The sequence below is a fragment of the Nothoprocta perdicaria genome, unplaced genomic scaffold, assembly GCF_003342845.1.
Source record: "Nothoprocta perdicaria isolate Ctin4 unplaced genomic scaffold, notPer1 scaffold_87, whole genome shotgun sequence".
NCBI lineage: Eukaryota > Metazoa > Chordata > Aves > Tinamiformes > Tinamidae > Nothoprocta > Nothoprocta perdicaria.
This window is the reverse complement of record NW_020456165.1, coordinates 2,959,762-2,979,765: the sequence shown is the minus strand read 5'-3', so window position 1 is coordinate 2,979,765 and position 20,004 is coordinate 2,959,762. Positions and strand designations below refer to the sequence as shown.

Here is a 20,004-nt window from a genome sequence, read left to right as displayed (position 1 = left end):
TTCCCCACGCAAAACGCTGTGGAGCAGCGCAGCACTCCTCAACAACCGCCTCCCCCACCAACGGTCACAACGCCCCGCCCACCCCCGCCGCAACGGCCGCGGCCGCGCGACTGCGGCAGCCCCGCCCCGCGCGGCTCGAGGCGCATGCGCGGAGCGCCGCGCCCCGCGGCGCCCCCCAGCGGCGCGCGCGGGAGCCGCCGCGAGGAGGAGGGAGCCGCCGCTTCCGGTCTCCATTTTACGCAAAGCGGCTCGGCGGGCGCCGGTGGTCGCGGCGCGCGGCCCGGGCGGGCTCCTTCCCGGTATCGCACTGATCTTTTTCCCTTTCCGCTCCTGTTCCCTTCCATTTCCTTTCTGTTCCTCTTCCGTGGGTGCGGGCGCGGTGGCCGTTGGCCGCGGCCGTTGCGGCGGGGGGTGCCCGTGCGCGGCGAGCTAAACCGCCCCCCGTCTGCGCGCCCCGCCGCGGGGAGGCCGCGGGAGCGAGCGCCGCCATGGGCGCCCCCAGCGCGGCCGGGGGGGCTGTGCCCGCGGCCTGAAGCTGCCGCCAGTGCCCAGAGGCTCCGCGATCCCCCGGGGAGCGGTAGCGGGGGGACAGAGGCCGCCCGCACCGGCACCATGGACCAAGGCGTCGTGGAGCACCCGGTGACCCTGGTCATCAAGGCGCCCAACCAGAAGTACACGGACCAGACCATCAACTGCTTCCTGCACTGGACCGTGGGCAAGCTCAAGTGTCACCTCTCCAAGGTCTACCCCAGCCAGCCGGTGAGTTGTCGGGCTTGTTGTGARGGCCGGTGTCACTGTAATTTCTGCGCCGACCGACTGTGTTAGTGCTACATGCACCACCAAATAAATAAGAGCCCTACTTCCGAAGAGCTGTTTCTGTGGAGGTAATGGTTTTGTGTACCCATGGAACCAGGAAGGACCAGTAGCCACTCTTTCATGTAGATCAGGAAGAACATAATTTAATATCCTAAAAGGTGGTAATACAACAGSCACTTACTAAATGCTGTGTTAATTTTCTTTAAGAACTGAATCTTAAGTGTCTTACCTGAATTTAGTACTAGTTTCTGTAAATGTAAGGATTCTGTCTAAAATGATCACAGTGCTTAYGTGATACTGCTGAAAGTAAGGTGACTTTAATGATCTCAGCATGAAACAGGTAGATGATTATGCATAGTGTTATGTGAAACATGAGGTTGARTAAGTTCAGCAAAAATCTTTTCCTTGGGAAGCCTGTTTGTTGAGGTGTGCTAAAAACTGCTATGCTGTTAGTTTTTAACATGCTTCTCTGACAGTTCTGAGTTTAGAAATTTTGTTAATGCAAAAATCTACTCTCTTTTTGTTCACTGTAGAAAATAGGCTTTATTTCTAAGCTCTTTCAAATCTAAAGTTGTGGGTTAAAGAGAGTATGAAAAAAAAAAAAAGCTGCTGTAGAAAAATAAGAACAAWCCTGTTTGGAATGGCAGTTGAACAGAACATTGTATTTGTTTGCTTTAAGGAAAATTTGTTCCAGGAAACTATGCAAGAGGGAGTGACTTTGCTTTCACATTGCAGTAGAATGTGGGGCTTAGACCTTGCTTCGGAAAACATCAAGCCAAGGCTGCATTTGTATTGTGAATGCTAAATGGTCACCTAGTTCTGTAGAAGAATTATTAGCATTGTTATTTCCTTTTGAAAAACAATTCATAAGTAAAATAGTAAATAGTTCTGTGTTTGGAAGGGATTTCTTTCAGAGAGATCAGGAAAAACAGTCTGTGGATGCACTGGAGATCTSTTAACCTGTAGTGTTTAAGAACTTAGGCATTTAATTATTGCTGTCAGTAATTCTCTCCTCGAAGAGCCTGTCCACTTTAAAATAAACAAATACAGAATTTCACTTATTCCTCCCTAGAAAGTTGTCCAGTAAAATACTTGTGTATATTTAACTGCTAGATTTCTCACTTACCCCATTATCTTACTAAACCTGACTATTAGACAATTTCTTAAAGAAAGAGTTGTTAATGAACAAGAGACTTTCATGTTTCATTGTAGGTTTTAAACAGCCAATTTATGTTAGACTTCCATTTTCTAATACAACTTTCTTCTGTTGAAAATTGATTCTTCCATATATTTGTCATGATTAAAACGTACTTTGATAGTTCAGAATCCTCAAAATTATTTTGGTTTTGGATTAAAGATGGAGGCGTTCTAGTGGAAGTTCTGTCACTAATTGAGATTTACTTTGCATTTACCCAAGTCTTTTAATTGGATTTGAGTACAATATTTTGTTTTGAAGAACCTCTCAAGTTAGAAGTAATGATGTTTGAAGGGAAGTAGTGTTTTATAGGATGCCGTTTCTATGTGATAACATTGAAAAGTTTGTTTTAGATTGCWTATGTTTGGACCTAGAGTCTTATTGCTCTTTCCAAGTCTATTTAAACTTTTATGCTGTTAGGAGCCCTTTTTTAAAACCAGAGCAGTGTCAGAGGCTTGTCAGCCAAATTTCTACGCTCCCTGAATGCAGTAACTCCTAGAAGCACCTTCTGTTCCTGTGCTATTTTAAAAGTGCCGGTGTACGTCATCTCACAGATGCTATCCACAGGTATTGTGGGGCTCTTGAAGCTAAGGGCGTAAAATGGAAATCACCTTTCATTACTGCCATCATAGCCTTTCAACTTGTTTTGTGTGGCTTTCACCTTATTTTGCTATGCACTTTTGTTAATATTTTTCCCAATAGGTAAATTCAAGACAGCTCTAAATGCTGTCTTGAAGTTTACCAACTATTAAGAACATGCCTTGAGAAAAAGAACCAGTTAAAGTAGACAGATGAGCAGTTATGCTTTGAGGCAGTTGTGTATATTTTTACCAGATTGACTTGTAAAAAATATTTTAGCTAAGTATGCATGGACTCCAGTCAAAGATACATTTAAATCTGCTTAATAATTATTAATGTTGATGCAGTTACTCTGTTAAGCCACTGAATAAACTAGATGGGTTTAAATTGGTATTAAATGATTTTGTAGACATTAACTAAGCTTGGCATTAAGAAAAAAAAATTCAAACGCCCTGCATTTTTTTTTTTAAATGAGAGTAGTGAAGTTATAGCATCCTTAAAATCAGTCTGTGTGTCTCAGCTGGATTTTGCATAAATCGGTGCATTGACTGTGCCCATAAATGTCAACTTAAAAACTTGCTGTTTCTCACTTCTTTTAGTGCTGCAAGCTAGTACATCCATAGTTCTATTCACTCTATCCATAGTTCTAACCAGCTGTTGTTGTTTATATTTCTCATACCTATGGGAGAGTAGCAGAGACTCAATAACCAAAGCGGTAGCTGTCCTGTCACTGAAACTAAGGATAGCTGAGAGACCATGGTTCCAGAGGAGATTGCTGCGTAAGGTTAGATTTAGTCTCATTAATAATATTCTGAGCATAGTTAACTTGGACCAAGCATTCAGAAGGACTCTAGCTTGGAAAATGGGAGAAAAACTTTTACCTTACACAAACAAACATGACTTTTGACTTATGATCTGGAAAACATCTTTCCTATCTCAACTATGAGCTCTTAGCTTTAGGTTATAGAATCATTGTATTATTTTGCTTCTGAAAATGGGCCATTCTGTTCTTAATAAAAAGAAAATTAAAACTGTTTCCACCCCACTGGAGCACTTCAGTATAGCAGTGAGCATATTGCTCYTTGAGGCAGAAGGTGTGGTAGGGAAACATTTCTGGCAGAGGATAAGTTGAATACCTTGAGTTATGTGTGAGTTAATGTGTTTTYACATATATGACCTCTTCCATCTGCATTTAACACCTGGCCCAGAATTCCAGATTGGCTTTCAACTCTGTRAGTTCCAAGTGATCGAATGAGCACTGCAGTGCAGTTAGGTATTTATATTGCAGAGGGAGGAGCATGGATATTTAAGACCTCTTCTTCCCCCATGAATATCCCTGTCTCAGTGTGATATACAGTGTTCACGTTCATAACCTTTGCTTGTTTGCTTATGTAGGAAGCTCAGTTGCATCACTTAGACCTATGTAGTAGTCCGCTCTGTGGGGTCAATTTAATCTAGCCCTTTCTCATCTGTGAGGTACTTGTATTAAGAAATGTGGTAAATATTGGAGATGATATTTAATTGTATGGGAGAGAAAGGGAAGTTTCTATATAAGATACTGCAAAAAAGAATCTGAACTTGCCCATGCAAGACCTTGTGTTGTAAATGGGCAGGCAAGGCAGCTCTACCCACTTCCTCATTTTGAATAATATTACAAGGCTCTTTTTTTTTTTTTTTTTTTTTTTTTTTGTGTGCTTATCATGGTTCTAATTAATCTCCACAGAAGCTATTTCAGGACCCTAGAATGTGGTTTCTGAAACTTTTTATCTGGTTCCACAATTGTTTTGAAGCAGTAAGTTTTGTGTTTATAGAAGTCAAGGTCTTCTGTAATTTTGGTGCATGCTAAAAGTTTCAGAAAATGAGGAAGAACCTAGAAAATGGTTCTGCAATATAAGCGATCAAAGCAGGTTTTTTTATGTGGCAGGTTATTCATKTGTTGTTTAAAGCCAGGTATTTAATCATGAACAAAAGTAAGAATTTGGTTTAGAAACAAACAAAAAACCTTGTCAAGTGGTCTTGTGTACCTTCTCTAATTCTTAGAGTAGCCATAAGCCCTGCTAGTAAAATGACTGTATTGAGGGGTGGGGATGAGGTGGGTAGGAAATTGAGGAGGGTGGAAGCAACCAATGGTTGGTAAATTCTTAAAATATTTGTCACTGCTAATGTATGTCTTTTCTGCTGATTTCTTCTAGGATTTGGTTAGGTCAGCTTCCTCTTTCAGCATGTGTCAGTTACGTGGTGATGCTTGTCACAGCACGGGTGCCAAGTGCTTAATTGCAAAAATGCTTTCAGATATAATTTGAGAGTCGGACTTGAAAAGCCTCTGAAATGTTTTTAAGGCTATAATGTTTGGAATTATAAGGTATTTTCTCATCTGTGAATGTTATCTCCAGCTCTATRTCTGTACAGCTGGAAAAACCTAAATTCCTTTCTTTGTCCCATCTCCTAGTCTACAAAGGATCAGAGACTGGTGTATTCTGGCAGACTGCTTCCTGATCATCTTCAACTGAAAGATATTCTCAGAAAAGTAAGCCTTATATCRACACTATATGATACCTGAGCAAAAACAGTTTTTGGAAAATAGGAAATCTAAGTTTGCATAATTAATTTCAGTTTTTCATTATTGTATTAAGACCGAATTTGTTCTCAGCCAAATAATATTATGTTGTGGAAAATGTATTTTCAAGTATACCTTAGTTGCAACACTACAGTATTTAAAGTCTTGGGGAGGGATTTCCATTGGTGAGAGAGGGAGTAGAATATGCGAATCCTAAATAAGTGATTATGTAGCTTAGAATGACTTATTTTCGATACTTCCTACTATAACTTAAAACAGAACCAGTTAACAGATCTGTTCACTTGAAATGTCATTACATTTCCTGGACATATATCCAAGAAATCACATTAAAAATGGGACTTCTGTAAGCAAAACTAAAGGTAATACATTTATATGTAGAAATAAACTTTTAAACTCCTGAGTGGTTTTGCTGGGAAAGCTGTTTGTTGATCTGGTTTATTTTTTCACATGCTAAGTGTTCCTGATGATGTTCATGGAAGTTTGTTGGTATTTCCTATTTTGCTATTTTACTGGTTCATCTTGCAGGGGGCAGAGGGTAGAAGGTGGAGAGGAATTACTAATATAACTTCGTTTTCTTTAGGCAACATGCAGATGAAATCCAAATCCTAAATACATATGTTGTCCAATGTAGGAAATACTGAAATACATGCCCCTAGTTCTCATTTAGGGCCAATTACCCAGGATCACTGCTACTAAGAGATGGAGATTTCATCAAGTTATTAAAGTTCTTAAAAGTGTTATCAAATAAGATGTTTAATGCACATTACCAAGCATTGTGCAATTTTCAAACTTTGGTAACAGAAAGCTTAGTGCATTATGTGAATAATCGTAACTCTTTTGCAAGCAGATCAGGATGCATTAATTGTTACAATTTCAAAATATTTTAAGTCATAAAGCAATGATAGTTTTTTAATCCTGTAAAAATATGTGAACTCTAATACAGTATCAGAAAGGTGATGGTGGTTTTATTTTTTTTCTTTATTATTGGTGCTAATATTAACATACAGACTCTAAGAATGGATTTTATTTAGTATTCAGCGTGCACAAAAACTTTTGCAGAAGGATAATGCTTTGTAGAACTCTCCCCTACAAAGCAGGCAACTGCATCAGCCTCTTCATATTTATCATGGTTATTAAGAGGAATCTTAGTTATTGTGTGTAGTGACTAATGCCGTTCTTTTTCTTTTTAATCTTGATTTTGAAAGAGGTTAAATTACCTTGGTTTTAACTGATGAGGATAAATAACTGAAATTGAGTATTTTAAAATTGGGAGATGAACTGTTGCCTACAAGTATGCAGCTGKTAACACAGGTTTATATGTGAAAACACTTTGTTAACTTATCTCAAAGCTTGGTTTGCTTATTAAGGTCGAAAGGTTGTCCAGATTATCTAAACTCAGTTGTCTTACCTACAACAGAGGAATTTTAGGAAGCAAGTTCCAACCTTGCTTGTSTATGAACGAAGAGGCTTGCCTAGCTACTATCTCCTTCATTTACTTCTCAGGGGAAAAGTGTTTGTTTGTTTGTTTGTTTTAAGCATTTTAATAGCTTGTCTTTAACGGCTTTGGATTTAGTTAAAGGAGTTTAGTGAACTTAGAAAAACGTTCATCATCCTAACGGCAGTGATAAAGATCTGTGCTGGAAAAAGAAGAGTTCTTTCTGCTTAAATTTTTAAGAGTTTCTGGAGTAAAGATATGAGAAAAGATTCTCTGACATGTTTTTCCTGCTTGGTTAGTTATAAATTCCTGTTGCCCCCTGGAGATACAGCAAATATCTCTGAAATTAGTTCTGTGATTCTCACTGWTAGATGTTGAGTGGTGTTGTTTAGCTGTTACAAGATATTTGGAAGCAGGAAGTCTGGGAGTCTGTAAGCATGGTCATCTCCAACAYATTATGTATGAATAAAAATATATCACAATAAATGACCATCCACCTGAGTAAAGTTTTACACTTTAAGCTTGCAGGTAGTTTGTCTAGCTTGTTTTGTCTATCCAAGCGGCTTAAGTTTTTCTCCAGAAATAAGTTAACTTGGTTAGGTTAAAGGCTTTGTAGATGATCAGACTGCTGGTCAGCAGTGTTTGGTGCTCTCTGATCACTGGCCAGCAAGAAATTACTTCCTGTTACATCTTCTGAAGCAGTGAGGGTATGCTTGGATGTAGGAACAAATTATGTAAAGGAATAAAATACATGTGGATCCAGATAAGCTCTGCTATATATAGGCTCTGGTGTTCTCATTTGATGCAGAGAAATAGGTGTAGACTATCAAGTTGATACAGCTCCATGTTTGGAAAACACCTTTTCTGGAAGGATTGGCAGGGGCTAGTTACTTGCACATTGACTCGGCTTCGTGTAGTGCCACTAGTTCCCTTCCTTCCTTCCTTCCTTCCTTCCAAGTGTTTTGGAATACAGGAGTCATGTACATCGCTTCAAAAGGATCGACTGGAGACTAGTGTAGAGTGGGATGAGGTGGAACCAGCAGCTGGAAGTTTGTTTGTTTTGGCTTGTGTTGCACTACTCCTAGTCTGTACCAGGAGCTTCTGCACCAATAGCTTCTGCACTATTAGTATTACTGTTATTTTTACTCTGATGTCGTTATAGAATAACACTCCTCCTTAAATTTAAACACAAATGTAAGCATCTTTAGCTTAAGGGAAGAATTAAAATTTCATAAATATTTTGATACAGTGTAGAGCTTGGGCTTCCTCATGTCTTTCCATGTTGTCTTCTATTAGTTCGACCAGCAGTTTTATGGAAAATTGGGTTTAAGTGAATGTTCAGGGGAGGCAGCTGTTAAGAAAACATAAATTTTGAAACACTGGACTTCTGCTAGGTTTAATTTTGCTTTGTGATCTCTTTATTTTGTGTAACTTTTCATCGATTGCAAAGTCAGTTTTGAAAGTGGATTTTTAAAGAAAGCTTTGACTTGCAAATTTCAAATGTCTGGTTGCTTCAGCTCTTCAATTTTATTTGATTTCTAGCAAGATGAATATCATATGGTTCACCTGGTGTGTACTTCACGGACACCCCCAAGTTCTCCAAAACCCAGCAGCAGTAGAGAAGGCCATGGAGCTTCAACAACCAGCAATAGCTCAGTGAGTTTGTTTCATACGCAGGACATGGATTTCTTCTACCCTGGGATGCATTCCAGTAATTTCTCTTTTAATTTTTAAAACTTGATGGTAAAAGAATGTAATGAAAATACAGCATGTGGTTAGCATTTGTACAATTAATGATTAGARGGTGTCATTTTAAATACAACACTTACTCATATTGTTACACAATGATGTTTATAATAAACACACTACTTTGTCTAAGCTGTTCTTTTATTTTTAACACACCTTTTCTGGAACAGTGTGATTTTATTTCTCTCCCTTTTCATACATCTTTAGAATTTTTTTAATTCTAATTCTTGTTTTGTGAAAAYGGATTTTTATACAAGAGACCAGTCCAAGTGTGGGAAAGGCAGGTGGAACTTGACTGCTGTTCATTCTGCATGACAAGAGTTGGCCAGTACTTGGGTAGCTTCCAAGTAGTCATAGTGTCCRCAGTCTGTATTAGGTCAGCTGTTTCCTGAGCCATCTTGTTCTGTATGTTACCACTCTTCTAACAGAAGTGCAGCTAGTATTTCTGGTCAATTGCTCCTCATTACTGTGATTCTGTGGGCTTCTTYGAGAGGTGACAGTATCACTAAGTAACCCTTGAATGTTAGTCAGARTCGAATATATACAGTGTTGTAGATGTTTTCCTTTGTGTGGTTTTGATTATCAACATACAGGCTGATTCTTTTCTAGTAATTGCTTGACTTTGTCAGTTTTTCTGTTGATAATAGACCTACTTGACACCAATACACTGGAAATGCRAACAGTTTAAGCAGTAGTAGAGAGCGGATAGTGGTTACCTCTTCTTTCCAAGGACTATTTGCAAGCATGACAGAGGAAGCTTCCTTTGTCATTATTTTATTGCCACATAGGTGAGAAGTGATGTGTTTAAATGGCTTTATACTGATGACTGTATATTACTGACTATTTTAGGCAGTGCTAAATTCTTAATGCTTTGAAGGAAACAGTTTCAAAGCATAAATGGTCTTTGTTCTTCCTCTTTTTTTTAGTCCTCACAGTCTAGTAGTAAGTTTTTCTTGATTTGCTCTGTAGGGCAAATATACTGTGAATGTCTTAAGTAATTGCAGCTCCTCATTTCCTGAGTTGTCAAAGTTGAAGAGGATTTTCTACTGAATAAACATTACAGTAGCACTTARAAATAGGGTTTGGGGACGTATTAAAACACAAAGAGTGCATCTTATTGGCAGAATTGTAGTCCTGTTACAATGAGAGGTGTTTTAGGAGTTACTCTGCTTCCATATACAAGTATCTCACTTGTAAAATGTTGAATATCTGAAACACACTTTCGCTTCTCTTTCTGGGAGCCTAAGTAGTTTCTAACTACTGTCCTATTCTTTAATCCTGGCCTCATCAGTTGGCATRGAAATTTGGCTTGAGGAACTGTTAAAGTGAAAAGGATAATGATGATTGAAAGGGTAGGAAGGGAAACTGAATACAAGGGCAGAGGAAGGGGAGCTATTGAGCCACTGCCTGACTACATGCTCTGAATGTAAAGCTGTGACCTGAGGTTGCAGTTACTTTAATTGTGTCAGTTACTAGAAATTTTGCTGCTGCTAAATATTCTTTGGATTAAGCTTTAGTTGGATCAGCCTTTTGGGGAACTTTGCCTCGTGACTTGTGGTTTTCTCTGAGAGCTATGAAGTGTTGGGTCTTTCTGTAAGCTTCCCTTTCTTGTATGTGCACCCAAATGCAGTTTGGAATTTCTCTTGTAACTGTAGGCTTTCCAGAGCCAACCAAAACTCTACTGAACTTGCCCATTACTGTGTTGCTTATATACACAATTCAGTGCATTGCAAAACTTAAAAGCAAACAGCTTTTTAAGACCAAGCAATAACTATTGTAACTTTGACCAAAACCCATCCTCCCTCCATATTGCTCTCTCTCTCTAAATATATATACATTCATATATATATAAATGTATATATATGTACGTGTATCTATATATATATATATATACACACACACAAGTACACACATTTTCTTTTTCTTTAAAGAACCTGGACCGTTCTGGATCAACCAGTGCCTCACCCACAAACCAAGAAGCTGCGTCTACGTCTTTGAACACTAGTGCAGATGGAGTGCGGCATCGTAATCTTCCACAAGCACAGAGCAATCCCATACCAAGCCACCAGTTCCCTTATTTAATGCAAGGGTAAGGGAGATKGAAACAATCTTCAGATCTGTGATACATTCTAAAATATTTTTAGATGTTCAGTTATAATTAATTTTCTTTTACAGTACACAAAATGATTTGACTACTTCATTTTGAAGCCTATGCTGTATTTAGAAATTCATTTTTATATGCATGTTAATGATTTTTAGCYAGGAGCCACTCAGAAAGTAAGTGTTCAAGCTGTTTTTTATTTTATTTCATGCCTTCTGTTGTACAGTTGTAAGATATTAATAAGTGCATCTATGATATAAAGAATCAATTGATTGCTTTTGGCCACTATTTCTAATCCATTGGATTTTAATATTGCCATTAAGACTAAAATCTTACCAGAATATCATGGTTCTTAGTTTTTGGCACATAAGAGTTTGTAACTCTTCACTTCTTGTCCCTGTTGGATTTGACAGTAATCATATGCATGAGTTCTGAGTAACTGAATCTACAACAAAATTTTCAAGTATTTGTGTGCTCACATAACAGAATGGAATGTCGCCAGTGTACTTTTCTGGAGTAAATCTGTTATTCTGTGACTTCTAAAATGATTTCTTTTTTTTTGTGAACTTGAAATGCAGCTTTGGGAATTTTTAGCCTGTGCAGCTTTTACAGCTAGTTAAACATTCTTTTTTCCTTCCAAGGGGAAGAGAGAAAGAGAGAAAGGTGGCACGTCCTGATGTGATAGCTGTACAGCCCTCAGGGGACACTTTCCATATTYGTTTCTGAAAAGGTTTTTGCCTGGCTCTGTGTGCTTTTCAGTGATTTAATTTAGGTATTTTTTTGGTGGGGAGTGGAGGGAGAGAATATCAAAACAAGYAAACAGTTTAATGATTAATTCTGTCCCTGGAAAGACAGTAAGTGCCGAGATCTGTTAAAATTCATTTTGATTACTCTCTTGTTARGGTTTAATGTAGTCTTTACTAGTTTTACCTGCTACATTTCATCCTTAATTCTTTCAGRTCCTTTTTACACATCCCCTGCTGGAAGAAAATCACCTTTGCAGTAGCAGGAACACTCACATTTTTCTGACCATTGTCTTTCTGAAGGGGCCTTTCTAGTGCTTTCGGTGCTCTCTACCATTTGGATGCATCTCTGTCCTTGACCTGCATCCCTGCCACCTGTATTTCAGTGTTAATAAACCTTGGCACATCACAGAGGACAGGAAATCTAATCTCTTTGCAAAAGAAACTTGTTAGGAACAGTCAGGACTAGAAGCTGAAACATTTGTTGCCTAGTGGATTTTTCTTTTGTTTCACCGTGACTGAACGATCTCATATTATAGCAGCATGATGTACTGTAGACTCTACTGATCAAAAAAATCTCCAAATACTTGAAAATGTATTTAAGGTTTAGTCTTTAAGTGTGTTGCAACACTGTCATTAATAACAGCAACGTGTACAAATAGGTAATCCAAATGTTAGATAATGTGATTTTTTGCTGTTGTTGTTGGAACCAAGTTTAAGTGTGTGAATTGGCTATCTCCTGGGAAAACAGGTTGTTAAAACTGAGTTGTGAAGATATAGAGAAATAGATGGATGCTTTAGCATTAGTATGTTGCTTTGAGGCTTTTGTGTGCTTTTTTCAAAAGTAGTTTGTATTTGTGCCAAGCAGTGCAGAGGAAGGTAAGGGTAAGAGGGAAGGGTAAGTTACTGCCTGTTCCTCTGGACTTGGCCAAGGTTGCGAACCCCATTGTGCTACAGGGCTCCAAACACAGAACCCACTCAGTCTTGAAGTGGTTGAGCTCAGTCTTGAAGCGGCTTATGTTGCAAAATAGAGAATACTTGAAMGCAGTAAATGATGGGGCAAATCGATGCAGTAGGCTCACTAACTTGTGCGGTAGGATAAGGTGTCGGTGTGAGCAGCCCCCCGTGCAGCCGCTGTGTGCGCAACGTGTCGCGCTGCTTGGAGCGAGCGCGCGGCGCGTTGGCAGCGCCCGGCGGCGTCTGGCACACCAGTCCTGACCTAGCTGCACTCGTGGCCTTTGCCTGCTGCATACTTTATTCTTAAAGCAGCAAATACGTTTTCAGGATTGAAATAGCGTTTACAGCTGATGTCCCATTCTCTCATGTGGCTGATAGTTAATGAGATTACTCTCGTGGGCCAAGATAATTAAACAAATAGTGATGAAAAAGACAAAGACTGAGCTTGTAAATTGGAGTACATTTTTTTTCTCCCTCCTGTTGGTGGTGTGTACCATCTTTATTACACTACCAGGTAATTACCACTCATTACAATGAGTAATAAGTCATTTTAGGTTTCTTCCATGTAACCATGAATTCTGGGAGTGCTGTAATTCTGGGGATATCCTGGAATATTCTAAAGCTGTCTCTGCATTTGAACCTTAAATCTGTTTTCTGGCTTGACTGCCTGTGCTGCTTTGTTCTTCATCTTTAGAATGCCAGTGCCTGCCCAGTTTGCTTCCCTGCTCTTCTGCGATTACTGCCATTCTCTTGAAATATATGTACTGCTTTCCCTTCTCAAAGCAAGCTGACTCACTTTGGAGAGGCTCTTTTCACTGRAAGCCTTACATTGAGTTGGTCCTGCATTTCAAAAGCAAATTTAATAGCCTGACAGTTGTAATAGCAATATAATTTACACTATGCTCCTCATTGTGATTTTTGATGCAAAAATAAATACCTCTCTGCTATTTAGCGCTCTGATATAGACACCAGTTATTTTCATGCTGATGCCTGTCCTTATTAATGGTACCACATTAGGAAAAAATTCTTCCTTTTTAAACAGTCACACTACCTAGAAGATCAGTTAAAAAAAAAAATACAGTTGTTAATGTGTGTATGTATGTGCTTGTTTGAACGTGAACGGGAAGAGCAGGACATAATTGGAGTTTTCTTKCCTGACCCCTTTTTGTTCTGTGTTTTACCCTTAAGCTGTGAGACACGGAGATAACTTCAGAAAGAATTTGGAAGAAAGTGGCAATTCACTTCCTGTATTTCTCAAAGATAYGTTTGTGAGGGAGAGCTATTGGAATAGCCTCCAAACTTTTATTGAGCTGCACTTGGCAGTTTTAAAGAAAAACAACCCTAAAATCTTTATCTGATCAGCAGAAGAATTGCTAAATTTCTGCCTAACTTGCTCTGCCAAGTTCTTAGGTTTTAGCACYGTCTTTCAAGTGTCTGAACTGGGGAAGAATTTGTGTTGGAGCAATGAACCTACTCGTTCTTACCCCAGACCATATTCCAGCTGCTCGAAACTGGGTGCAGAGTGATTTGTCACAATGCAGCACTCGGCCTACATGAAGTATTTCAATTATCTTTACATTTTGAGGGCCATGTTAAGGGTCAGTATTTTATGAGGAATAAAACTACTCTAAAATTTGTAGCCCTTGTCCTAGCCCTTGCAGCCCTAAAAGAAGCTGAAAAGCAGACCAAGCCAAACCTGCCACCTGTGTAGGAGCCGGATCTCTCCTACGTGTCCGTTTGTGATAACAGCACCTGGGGTGGAGAGTCCYTTGCGCACAGAACAGCAAGTGAGGAGAGTGGTGCTCAGCTGTGGTGTTCGGAGCTATATCTGGAGATGAGAGATGAGTTTAGGTGTCTTTACTCTTGTTTGGGCTTGATGTCTCTGATTGCTGTAGTGCTGCTTCTAAAAGCTGCAGAAGCTAATGAGTTTTACATGTGCAGCTCCTGCAATGCTTTTGAGGAGTGACCTCTGGACATAACAGGCATTATGTGGAAGAATTTCTGCAGTTGTGCACAAAGTCTTGTACATTTTGTCCAGAGATGTAACTAACAAGAGAATTGTGACTACCAAAAGCCATAYGCTTTTTGTATAGAAATAACTGCACATATTTTTTTTTTTGTTTTTTTTCTTTTTGCATGAAGAACTCTTTGGAATGGGTTGGATAATGTCCCTGTATGTTGTTTCAGTTATGCTGAAATTGCATTGTTGGAGGGGAGTAAATGAAAAGAAAAAGTGCTACCTTATTTTTAATACTAATGCATTTTTAAAATGGGACAGTTATTAAAAATCATTGTTTTTCCTTTTATAGCAATATAGGCAGCCAGTTTCCAGCCCAGGGTGTTCCTGCTGGGTTTCCAATGTACCCCGCGTTCAGTCCCTTACAGATGATCTGGTGGCAACAGATGTATGCGCGTCAGTACTACATGCAATAGTAAGTTGCTCTGTGCAAGAACAGAAAGTTGTTCTTGGAGAGTCCTGAGTTGCACTAATGAAAAAGAGGGTTTGAGCAGCTGACATTCTGCAACAGGTCTCTCTCTTGTGGCTAGGCTGCTAAAATTTGTTCAGCAAACTATAAAATCCAGCTTTGGTTTGGGATCTAAATGGATGTTTTAATAAGCAAAGATAGGGAGAAGTGCATTTTGTTTTAACCTTGTATTACATCTGATTTTTTAATTTTTTTTCCTTTTCAATTGGTGCAGAGAAGAAGGCAGAGTAGGTTTAAATGTCATGACTTTTTTTTTTTTGACAAACCAGTTTTACATTTATTTTTTTTATTTATTTTTTTTTTTTTTAAGCCAAGCTGCTGTTTCAGCCCAAGTGACTCCCAGCCCCGAGGCCGGGAGATCTGCAGTTGCCCAGGCCATAAACTCTGAACGTGCTGCTGCGAACGAGGCCGCAGCAGCGCCCAACGCAGGCGCCCAGGAGAACAGGCCTGGGAACGCCAACGTGCAGATGAACGCGCAGGGGGGACCGGTGCTCAACGAGGAGGACTTCAACCGGGACTGGCTGGACTGGATGTACACGTTCTCCAGAGCAGCCATCCTCCTGAGCATCGTCTACTTCTACTCCTCCTTCAGCCGCTTCGTCATGGTCATGGGAGCCATGCTGCTGGTTTATTTGTGAGTACAGCAGTTGTGTACAGTGTCAGTCAGACACGTGGAGTATGCTGTTCATGTGTAACCCGTTTTGGCTTTCGAGTAGTGCCCAAACACAGGCCTGCAGGTCTGTTGCACAAACTTTGATTGCAGAGAAACGGATGAGCTAGTTTGAGAGAAGGTTCGTTGGTTTGCTTGTTTTTTAACTCAGAATACTTTTATAGCAGGTTGGAAACTATTTTWACCTGAAACTGTGCTTCTAGTTCAGGTTATGAACAAATCTGCATTTGAAAAATGTTGACTTTTGTGGTGAAATAGAAAAATCGAGGGCAAGAAAGTTGTTCATGTAGTTAATTCAAAATATGCTTACATAAACTTACAACATTCAGTGCTTGGATGTAAAGGGAAAATGACAGAGCTCACTGGGGCTTTTARAAAACAAAAAACAGGATGAGTGGAGTAAATTATGCTAGGTGGASTGCTGCTCTAGCACAGGGTATTAGACTTGCCAGCATTGCAGTAACTAAAAAACTATTTTTACAGTGCATGTTAAAGATCTGTGTTCTCTGCTCAGTACCAAGTGTTCTTGTCATTTCATCCCACTTACAAATATCTTAATGATATAAGGTGAAGCATAAGATGGTTGTAATGCATGATGTTTTAGACACMTCATTCATGATGCCAATCCTTGACAATTCCCTTTTTCTACTACTACAATAGTAGTTGAAATCAGAGAAACTTGAAAATGTAGGAGAGGCTTCTTTAAGAAGTTTTGAGTCTTAGCTTTGGATTTTTTTTTTTCCTCAAAAAAAAAGAACTTTAAGCTTTGAAATTACCTTGTGAAAGGTAATAAAACTTAGGCAATCAAAAATGGGGAGCACACCCACCCTCCCTCCACAATATATTCTATGTGTTTCATCACCTAATCCTGGTAAACTTTTCATCTCTGAGAACAGTGGACTGCGAGCAACACAGCTTGAAACATATAGAGAATGACGATTCTTTGGTATCTGTGTTAATAAGAGTCTTGCCAACTAAAAACAGCACTTCCAAAAGAAGTAATGCGGCCTCATTCAGTTTAAAGTAGTTGAGGAACCCAGAACAGYAAGTAGCTGCAGCAGCAGATCATTCCTTCCCTTCAAAGGACAGGTTTCCAACTGTTCTGTTTTGTTAACTAGACACCAAGCTGGATGGTTCCCCTTCAGGCAAGAGGGAGGCCAGCAACAGGCAGCCAATAATGTGGAAGTGAACCGTGATGGGCAACATGTAAATAATCCTGATCTTGAAGAGATGGTGAGTAGCAGCAGACCTTTTTTTGAGACTTGTATGTTTTATTGCAAAGTAGCTGTGGCTAGCTAGTCTTGCRCTAGTAGGTAGAATTGGAAATGAGTAAAGTTGGCAAATGCAACTTTTTTTTCTASTTCAGTAACTGCTACAATGACTGGACAGAAAGTCAGCTTTGTGAAATAGCGCTGGCTCAACCCGAAAGCTTTCAGCAGTGTCCCCAACGCTGGGGATTTTTTCTTTAATCACACAATAAATGATTGTCTCTTCTCCAGTGACCATTTTCTTTTTGTCTTCATACTAGTTATTCCTTAGGAGAGTCTTTTGAGAGAAGTTACTTAATGTAGGGAGATACAAATGTTAATTTATTTCAAGGCTCTGAAATGAAGCAGTTGAACGACTTCAATTTCCATTTTTTACAGGAGCGACTTATGGATGATGGGATTGATGAAGACAGTGGAGAAGAGGCAGGTGAAGATGCCAACACGGAGCCACAGCCTGGATTCATGGCTTCTGCTTGGTCCTTCATCACCACGTTCTTCACGTCGCTCATCCCCGAAGGGCCTCCACAGGTTGGCAATTGAAGTGCCAGAGGAACTGTGCCAGGCAGCCTCTGTAGCCGTACGTAGAAGTGGAGCAGATTGTAGAGAGTGTTTTAAATACAGTGCAATTTCAGAAAACGTATAAATTTCTTTGATCATGGTGTATAAAAATGTGTATTTTTCTTTTGACTTTCTCATGCATTCAATATTTTAAGCACAAGTGGTCTACTAAATGCTTTCTTTAATATTCTTCTTTTTCTGAAGAATAAAGTGTAAAAACATTGGTCTTCCATGTTTTAATTTCAACTGTGTATCACACTGAGACAAAAACTTGTACTTAGTCTGCACCCTTATCTCTCTTTAAAGAGCTGTTAAAGTATGAATGTTCACAGACTTTTTTGAGTACAATCTATTCATTTGAGTAACTTTAATGTATCTTGTGTTCATTTAGGTATGAGTGTTTGTTTGGGATTTTGAGTTTGTCATTTCTAAAAGAATGCTGTAAACACAAGGATTACTTGCTAATGGCATGTTCTCATGCCACAAAATATTAAGCCACTTCTCGTCTTAAGAAAGCTAAAAGCCTTTTTTTCCAGCAGTTACACTGTGGTTTCTTTAACTTGGAGATGTTTAACAGCTCTTCAAAGAAAATTAAGTGAGATGAACCTTAAATGTTTGATATATACAGTGCTTTTTAAAAGAAATAGATGTACCCAGGAAAAACATGTAAATTTTTTTAAATAAAAACTGTTATGGTAACTTTTTTGGATGTTCATATGTGTRTTTGAATGCAAGCAACTTAATATTGCATCAGTGAGTATGAGGGTATAATTWGAGATCAGAATAAAGTTATGGAGGCATTAGCTGTATCAACTCAAGTGATATATGTTGTAGTGGTGCACATAAAATTACAGATATGATCTAGGTGTCAGGTTGTCTATATTCTTAAAATTCATTCACTTTTTTCATTCCTTGTAAAATAAAACTAAAAAAGGGAAAACTGTGCATGATCCTGGAGCCTGACATCTGGCAGTGACTTCTGAAGGTCTCATTCATTTAGTTTCTAATCCCACTGTCAAGAAGGTTTGGGATGTTTTTGTCTGTGGATTTCTGAAATAATCATGTCTTACCTAATTATAGAATGRCACAGAGATTCCTTTAATATTACAACTAAAAGTTTGTTCAGATTTTTTTTTTTGCTTGCCTGTATCTGCTAGAGCTCTGCAGTGAAGACTGAAGTTTAAAATAACCTCTTCAGTTTTATACTGTGTGAAGCATTTGTCAGGATTTATAGGCCTTGTCAAGATGTACATTTGCAATTAGAAAAACATTTTTCAGTGCTTTGAATTTAAACAGATATTTTATTGAGTTGCTACATATTCTCATTTACAAATCTGTTAGGAGAAATAAATATGACTTCTAAAAGCATCCATTATTTTATTCCCTGAATAGGCAGCGCTGCTGAATACATCAAACTTAGCTGTGCTTTCTGTCCCCTGCATTCCTGTGGAGAACTACTCTCAGTTTAGGTGCTCTGTACCACATGAGCATAGAATGTATAGACCTTRTCCAAGAAATTTTGCCCTCTTACCTTAGCCTCAAAGTGACTAACACGTGAAAACTATTACAGAATGGAGCTTTCAAACGAATGGCACGCAGTTGCCATATTATATGTTGTAAGACTTGATGATCCCTAGAATTGCACTGAACAGCCTTCAGCTTTTTGGCAAGTGTGATCCTACTTCTTTCTTTCCATGTTCACTTTCCATGTTCACTTTCCATGTTGTCCTGCAGCTAGTGCACCGGTAACTACGAGGCCACAGCTTAGTGGTGTCCGGTGCGGGTTCCTTGGTTTGCAAGCAGGAAGCAATTGCTGGGGGCTCTTGGCAGGCTGTAAACTAGATTAATAAAGTTGCCGTGAGTCCCCATGGTGATCAAAAGTGCAGAATGTCACTGCTTGGTTGGATCCAGACAAGGATAAATCTGAGTATTAATAAGGTAAAAATGAGATAGGGTAATAAGAGATCCTGGAAGTTAGTTAGATGTTGTTAAGGGATATGTGCTGAGTTGTATCTGGATGGAGTTACTGCAGGAATAGGTTGAAGAACGCCGAGTCCTGTGAGAACATTTCTAGATCATTGAACCTTCTCTCTTCCAGAATTGCACTGAGATCTGAGCAAGGAAAGCTAAGAGGGTTTCTGAATCTAGAGAATGAGAGACTGAGGATGACTGAAAAGAAGTGAAAGTGTGGAGGGTGTAGGGAAAAGACAGGGGCAAGAGAAAGAATAAATATAGTCGTGAAGAAGTATGAAGAAGAAGGTTGAGATAAGAGAAGGTTTTTTGGTTTGTCTGTTTGTTTGTTTTTCTCTCTCCCCCTCTGGACACTGAGATGATCTCAACTAGTCAACTTAGATGCTTGTGTTTAGGGCTGTCTGAGCATTTCAGATACAGAAAAGAACAGTATGAAATAYATAGCAGGTAATGGCAATAGAATAGAAATGGAAAGACCAGAAATACAGGCTTAGTCTATCTTTTGTCTTCTTTGTGTATTTGTGTGTATTTTTGTTACAGGAACTGTTCTGTGGCAAAGGAAGATAATTGTAGTATGTGCTTATCGGCAAAACAAGTGCTTAATTGTTGCAAGTCCAGGACACTGCATGGAACCAAAGGAGGAAAGTTTAGGAAGCGTAAGATGTGCCACAGTATTAATATATACTGGTTCTGTGCCTTGCCCACCTTTAGTTATTTGAATTTTAAAAAAGTGCTTTGCAATCACTTGTCCTTCACCTTTCAGGAAAGGATGAAACAACAGTATCCTACACTTAAGAGGTCACTATACAAAAGAGCCAATGTATGCTGGTAAGTCCAAAAGTTTCACCATATGTTAAGGCAGAAGTTGATACACGAGTTCATGGCATATTTCCATCCTTAA

General features: G+C 39.2%; 1 protein-coding gene across 1 annotated transcript; it reads left to right on the top strand.

Moving 5' to 3' along the window:
- The first annotated feature begins 597 nt into the window (after window positions 1-597).
- HERPUD2 (HERPUD family member 2) lies at window positions 598-17,728 on the top strand. Its single transcript, XM_026052315.1, has 8 exons — window positions 598-759; window positions 5,040-5,117; window positions 8,146-8,259; window positions 10,281-10,438; window positions 14,460-14,582; window positions 14,947-15,270; window positions 16,425-16,539; window positions 16,953-17,728. Exons 1-8 carry the CDS (start codon window positions 613-615, stop codon window positions 17,112-17,114), a joined length of 1,221 nt encoding a protein of 406 aa, XP_025908100.1. The 5' UTR covers window positions 598-612; the 3' UTR covers window positions 17,115-17,728.
- Window positions 17,729-20,004: the final 2,276 nt, after the last annotated feature.

Coding starts and splice junctions, on each gene's coding strand:
- HERPUD2 (XM_026052315.1), top strand. CDS start 613: ATGGACCAAGGCGTCGTGGAGCACCCGGTGACCCTGGTCATCAAGGCG. Junction 5,118..8,145: donor TGAAAGATATTCTCAGAAAA/GTAAGCCTTATA, acceptor TTTGATTTCTAG/CAAGATGAATATCATATGGT. Junction 16,540..16,952: donor ATCCTGATCTTGAAGAGATG/GTGAGTAGCAGC, acceptor CATTTTTTACAG/GAGCGACTTATGGATGATGG.